The sequence below is a fragment of the Asparagus officinalis genome, chromosome 4 (genome assembly GCF_001876935.1).
Source record: "Asparagus officinalis chromosome 4, Aspof.V1, whole genome shotgun sequence".
Taxonomy (NCBI): domain Eukaryota; kingdom Viridiplantae; phylum Streptophyta; class Magnoliopsida; order Asparagales; family Asparagaceae; genus Asparagus; species Asparagus officinalis.
Window position 1 is genome coordinate 8,779,673 of NC_033797.1, and position 6,344 is coordinate 8,786,016.

The 6,344-nt window shown below is 35.8% G+C and overlaps 1 protein-coding gene across 1 annotated transcript; it reads left to right on the plus strand.

The window, feature by feature from the left end:
- On the plus strand, nt 907-2,647 carry LOC109839723. The gene is made up of 2 exons (XM_020408233.1): nt 907-1,446; nt 2,119-2,647. The coding sequence occupies exons 1-2, from the start codon at nt 1,068-1,070 to the stop codon at nt 2,406-2,408; spliced, it is 669 nt and encodes a 222-aa protein (XP_020263822.1). The 5' UTR covers nt 907-1,067; the 3' UTR covers nt 2,409-2,647.

The window sequence follows — 6,344 nt, forward strand, 5'->3', positions numbered from 1 at the left end:
ACCAATTCTCTCTCTCTTTTTTTAATTATTGTTGTTAGAAACTCTTGGAAGAGAGGTAAAATGTAGCATTTTCATTTACTTTATGCTGTGTTTGGGAGATGACTTAAGGAACGGGAAGGAATGAGAACTTTTCCCCTTGTTTCCCTTTCTTCCCTTTCCCTTCATTACGCTTCAATTTGGGGTGTAAGATTTTGGTTCAAATTTTCCCCTCGTCCCCCTCATCTACCCTCCTAAATGGAACTCCCAAACAAAGTTAAAATTAGATTTCTCTTCCCCTCTCCCTCTCTATCCTCCATCCAAACAGATCATTATTGTTCTATGAATCCAGTAGCTCAGGTTCACATTTTGCAATGTCGGAGGTCCCTTTCCCAGCGCCAAAATTTCATAGTTGTGTTGAGGATTTACAGTTTTTATAGTCTAACATGACTCCACTCCGCATGTTGAATGTCCATTTTCATGGGCCAAAAAACTATACTCATCTAGCAGTATTTTATTTAACCCATTTTTAATTTGTTGCCGGCGAAAATCACACTTGTTTGGATATCATGCCAAAGGCCCCTTACACCGCATAAAAAAAAACTCCGAAGTTATTGTGATGGTAGGGTTATAGTTTCATACTCTAGCGTATACGAAAAACAAATTTTATAGGCTCTTAATTTAATTACTTAGGCACACTAAGCTTACTTTGGACCATCTTTGACATTTGCATTCCTCCCTTTCCTCTACCCAGCATGATTATGATTATCTACTAATGCTGCTGCAATCGGCTATGCATAGTGCATAAGCTTCTTTCTATCAGAACACAGGCTTTTTGCATCCTAACTCCCAACTTTGATTATATTAGTTTGAGCTCCAAGTTAGGGTATAGTTTTACCTGATCTAAATTAGTAAGTCAGGGTTACAAAGTTGGCCCCAAAATAACTAGTAGTACAATACAGGTGGCCTTGGACATTAGTTGTGGGCTCTTCTACTCTCCTTAGATCTCAAACTCCCTCTTGTCTCTGCACATTCCTTCCTCAGAAAAGCAACATATATATAACTTTCCAAGTATACTTTCAGACTTATATATGCTCCTTACTTTATTAGTTTATACACTTTGCCTCATCTTTCTCCATTTCTTTACTCCTCTCCACTTTCTACCTTGTTTCTTGCCAACAATGAACATCTATAGAGATGAGCACAATCCGTGCTGCTATTTCCACCCGAAAGAAGCGGTGACGGGGGTATGTGCCCCTTGCTTGAGGGAGAGGCTCCTCAGTTTAGCATCAAAGCATGGCAATCTTCCCGTGTCCAGAGACAGCAGATCATTCAGAGTTCTCAGGAGGAGACCTGCGATTACGCTTCCTAAAGTTTTCGCTTTGGGCTCGCTCCTTCTAAGACTTGAGTCTCGGCGAAAGAAGCCTGACGATGATGAGTCTGATCCAGGCTCCATTGACAGTCTTGAAGGTATTGCCTCAGTTCCTGTGCTCTTTCCACAAGTAGTTGTTAATGATGTTTAGTATTATATGATACAAGTAAGATATGCTTTCTTCACAAACACTGTATATTTTAGGCAAGGGAAGAGGAGAATTAGCTCTTCATTATTTGTTTTTGTTGTCAGTACCCCATCCTGCAAAATCTTACTTCTTCTATTTTTCAACACAGAGCTTCATCTAGCTTTTTTATTGAAAACCCTTTTTTTCTGAATTAAGTTAATACAATTTAGTCATACTCTTTATGTGTTTGTTGCGCAAGTTCTAAAGATCTATTATGTTTATCCTTCTTCTGCTCTTGTTCTCTCTCTCTCTCTCTCTCTGTGTTTATTTTTTTATTTTTTTATTTTATTTTAAGGGAATCCCTTTTGGTCTTATTCTCAATATATTATTTTTTTTCTGACAGAGAACTGTATCTAGCTTTTTGTAAAACCTCTTTTTTTTTCCTTAGTTAAAGTTTATAGCACTTGGTCATAGTCTCAGATATGTTGCCTGCACAAGTTCTAAAGATTAATTATGTTGATCTTTTTTTTTTTTTCACCTTTTGGTCCTGTAGTTAAGGGCCACTTCCACAGAGTAACGAAGCATATTCATATTAGTTACCACTTACCACAGTTCCCTTTGAATAACTGTAACATCTTAACAGATTCATTCATATCGATCAAATTCGAAGACAACGGGCAAGCATCATGGGAGAGCAAGCAGCAGGAGATCACAAGGCAATCATCAACAGAGGCCAAGGCACAAAAGAGGGTGATTGAACATGTAAAGCCGAGAGGTCCGCTGAGGTGGCGGAAGCGGATTGGCCAACTGCTCCAGCTGGCACGTTGGAAGAGGTCCAGCAAGGCGGGGGCGAGCCACGTGGGCCTAGCGGGTAAGGTAGAAGGGAGGAGAGGTTGGATAAGAAGTCTAACGAGAAAGAGGACCACAGAGTAGAAGAAAAAGATAGAAAGATGTGTTGAGTGAAAGAGATGCTCACCTTTCACTACCAAATTTCATGCACATGGTCACATATTGGAAATCATATAGTATATACTTATATATAATGTTTCATGTGTGTGATGGAGTTGCATGTAGAGAGCTTTTAACATTACCAAAGTATAGTCATACAGTGACGTTGGCGGTATGTGACTCTGAACTTACTAGTACTGTAGTTGTACTGTTGCAAATAAACCAGCTGATATTTCCTCGGGAGGGTAAAATAGTCAACAATGCACTCGAGGAATCTATCTACAACAATAGAAATATAGGGATAGTAAGTTGTTCAGCGATAGTACATGGGGTCTATTCGCAATTAATCCTTAAATTCTATAATTGTTTTTTAAAGAACATGTATATTGTGGCTTCAAAAATGAATGTTACATTTAGGAGTTGCAGCCTTTCAGTTTATTATTTTAGTTAGAATTGTTGTACTCGTGCAACTTCATAGTCAGTTCTCACTGAGCCTAAGTTGACTGAGACTGAACTTATCCTCTCTTTAGTCTTTACCCTACATGAATTGACTGGATCAAATTTGATTAACACTCAATATATACAAGCTAAAAGCCATAATCAATATACCAAATCTAACATAATTGCTTAATCGTTTTGTAATCATCATCTTGATTTTCCTTAAACATAAGTGTGTACTACAATTATATCTCTTCTTTAAGGTGCAACACAGTACCATACTACTTGGTGACCTACAACTCTTTTTGATTGATAAAAAGCACCAACCAATATCTCAAGCCTTTTAATTCCATGACAACAACAGTTTGTTGTACGATTATAAGCACACCCTTGTAAATCTCTCCACCACTCAATTTTGGAGGAGAGATCATGTGGCTTCCCAACAGAAGATCCTTGAACATTTTGGCCTTCCTTCAACCACTTACACTAAAAAAAGTAGGAGCAAATTATTGTAGAAATGTGACCACATTCAAAATGGAAGGAAATAATTCGTGGGTATATTGGGTATGAGATTCTACATGTGGTTGCCTTTATGTTATACTCATAACTAGTATTTATCCGTGCCGTCCAGTCTTGTTGCTTATTGCTTGTTACATTTCAGGCGTGCATATTTTTACGTTTTGTTCATGGTATTATTGTTGAATTCCAGTAGGGAACCTATCAGAATCATCTCTATAGCAGTGAGGTGATCTACACCATAAATAGAAGAGTTGCAATTCCCAAACACCCATGAACGGTATAGATTACTTATTTCTATGGGATGTGCTAACAGAATACTTACTCGTTGAAGTCTAAGTTATCCTTCAGTTTTTTTTCCCTTTCTTAATTTTAATACCTTTCTAATTAAAACAATTGTTGTTAAGTTTCAAACCAATGTACTTATATTTTAATGCATGTTTTCTCTAATTTTTTCTAAGTTCTTTTAATTAAATGCAAAAAAGTCTGTAATTGCTGATATTGTATGAAAGTAAAGAGTTTGGCCTTCACTATCAATATTAAGCAAGATATAGCTCATGAGTGAGCATGTTCTAAGTGTTGGAGTTGGCTCAATTTCTAACTAAATTTATTGCTGTAAATTTTCTGCATGCAGATATAATTTTACATGGTTTTTTCGGGCATGGTGCAGTTATTATTTGGCTCGGAACTCTACATGAAAGTTGTAGATGTACATGCATAGTTTACTCTAAGCTTTGAATCACAAGAATCAGAGAAGTATGGATGGAGTTATGGTCAGTCAAAGTACCCTAACCGAATCTGGACAGATTTGAGTATTCCCAAGCATTTTGGAAGATGAAAAGGTTAATCAATACCTATAAAAAGGCATGCTATCATTGTGGAGAGGTAATCCGAGGAAATTGAAGGCAATCCAAGGGTAATCTAAGTTTTCCACTTGTTCTCTTGAAAGTATAGAGAGTTGAGTGAATGAGAGTCTCTTGTGGTGTAAAGATCTCGAGTGTTGAGTTAATAGACAAAGAGCGTGAGTGAGGGTTGTGTGGAAGTCGGCGTTGTCGGGTGTGCCGTGTGTGCCTTGTACCCATTTATTGATTCCATATAATGAAGTATCCTCCGAGCTCTGAGCTCAACCCGTGGTTTTTCCCGTTTGGGTTTCCCACATAAATCCTTATGTTCATTTTTTATGCGATCATCTTTTATCTTTTTGTCATTAAGAACAAGAACCTGAAGTGGTGTTGAGAAGTTTCGCGGTTCGTCAACACCAACACTAAGTAGATAATTAGCTAAAAAAAACTTCACCATACCACATTTCTTGGTGGTGGGTCAGTGGAATTTTTCAACAATATATTTGATAAAGTGCCAGTATCAAAGGGCCATCTCGCTGCCTTGTCGGTGAACCTATAATGATATTTTGGCTTTGGTAGTGATAGACAACTAGCTTTTAGTAACAATGTTGCTTTCAATCTTAAGGCTTAAACAAATCATCAAGGACACAGATCGGTATAATAGCCAGATAACATAAATCATTGGAAAAGACTTCGAGCTACGTTACTGATCATGACATCATTGTTATTCAAAGAAAAATATAGATCATGACATAATTAAGGGTTAATGTTAAGAAGCTATCTTGATGTTTCATTGTTTCTAGAAACATCTATGAGCTTTATTTCCCCCAAAAAAAGCATGAAATTGATTGAAATTAAAATAACAACTATTATGACCATTGTATTGAATTTTAAAGTTCATTATATTTACTTGGAATAACAAAATCCAGAATAAAAAAATGACAAAAAATAATTCCTTAGAATTTTAACATAATCAATTTTATCATAAGAAAGCAAATCCATTATCATTGTCTGTTTCCTCTGTGTTTGCTCCAATAATCAAAGCTTATATTCACAAAATGAATAATCTTAATTAGACGCGTGCTATAAGCCTCAGGATATGTCTTGGTTAGTATCATGCAATCCAATCATATGAGCTCAATTATACAAACAAAGACGTTGGTCACAAGTCACCTCATCTACTTAAATTTTTTGAAAAATACAAAAGGCTTTCAATGCATAATCAGGCTCATGTCTTGGTTTTGAACCAATTGCATCAGATTTGGTTTTGGGTCCAGGTTCAGTACAAAAAGCAGTTAGATTTAGTTCTAATTAAAGCTGGTATTATTGTACTCAATGGCAAATTTAGTTTGTGGCTGATCAGAAATTAGCATGCACATTAATGTTAGTTTACTGTAGAGAAAGAGAATATTATCAGTGAAACATTGATCCACTTTGGTTGGTGTAAGAGACAAAAAGATCTGCTCGCATGATAAACTAATCTGAATATGATGTGTAATTTGTTTTGTGTTTGAATTATTAAGTCATGCACACTAAACTCCTTGTTACATAAGATTAAATATGCTAAAAATATTATCTGATTTATTTCGTATCGAGATCGATATTGATTCTTAAATTAAGATCTTAATCTAACAATGAGATGCATATAAAAGATAAATAAAGAAAGAAACATTAGAAAAAGTTAAAATTAATTTCATATTTGCTTTCAGATTAGAAGTAGTACATTTTGGGAGCATGTTAATCTAGGATAATACGAAATCGTACTACAAAATATAATGCATTATTGTGTTTGAATCACCAAGTAGATCTTGATCTATTTGTTACCACATTATTACAAGTGCTTCTGAGTCTCTGATAGTGGGTCCTATCACCTATGGATATATAATGGATACTTGAGCTCGTCAAACCTCTAATTTGATCTACCAAGAGGAGAATATTAAGCTGAAAACCTTGATCTAAGTATTTCGGTCTTATGCACGAATTGTATGGGAAAATGGCTGTTGCTAATATGTATAATACGTAATGTGATTAGACTTAAAAAGTCTTATTGATTGAATAAGCAAATTAAGTTGACAAATGTTGCTTGGAAATATCATCTTCAAACAAGAATGTGTACATTGTCATA

Coding starts and splice junctions, on each gene's coding strand:
- LOC109839723 (XM_020408233.1), top strand. CDS start 1,068: ATGCTCCTTACTTTATTAGTTTATACACTTTGCCTCATCTTTCTCCAT. Junction 1,447..2,118: donor CTCCATTGACAGTCTTGAAG/GTATTGCCTCAG, acceptor ACATCTTAACAG/ATTCATTCATATCGATCAAA.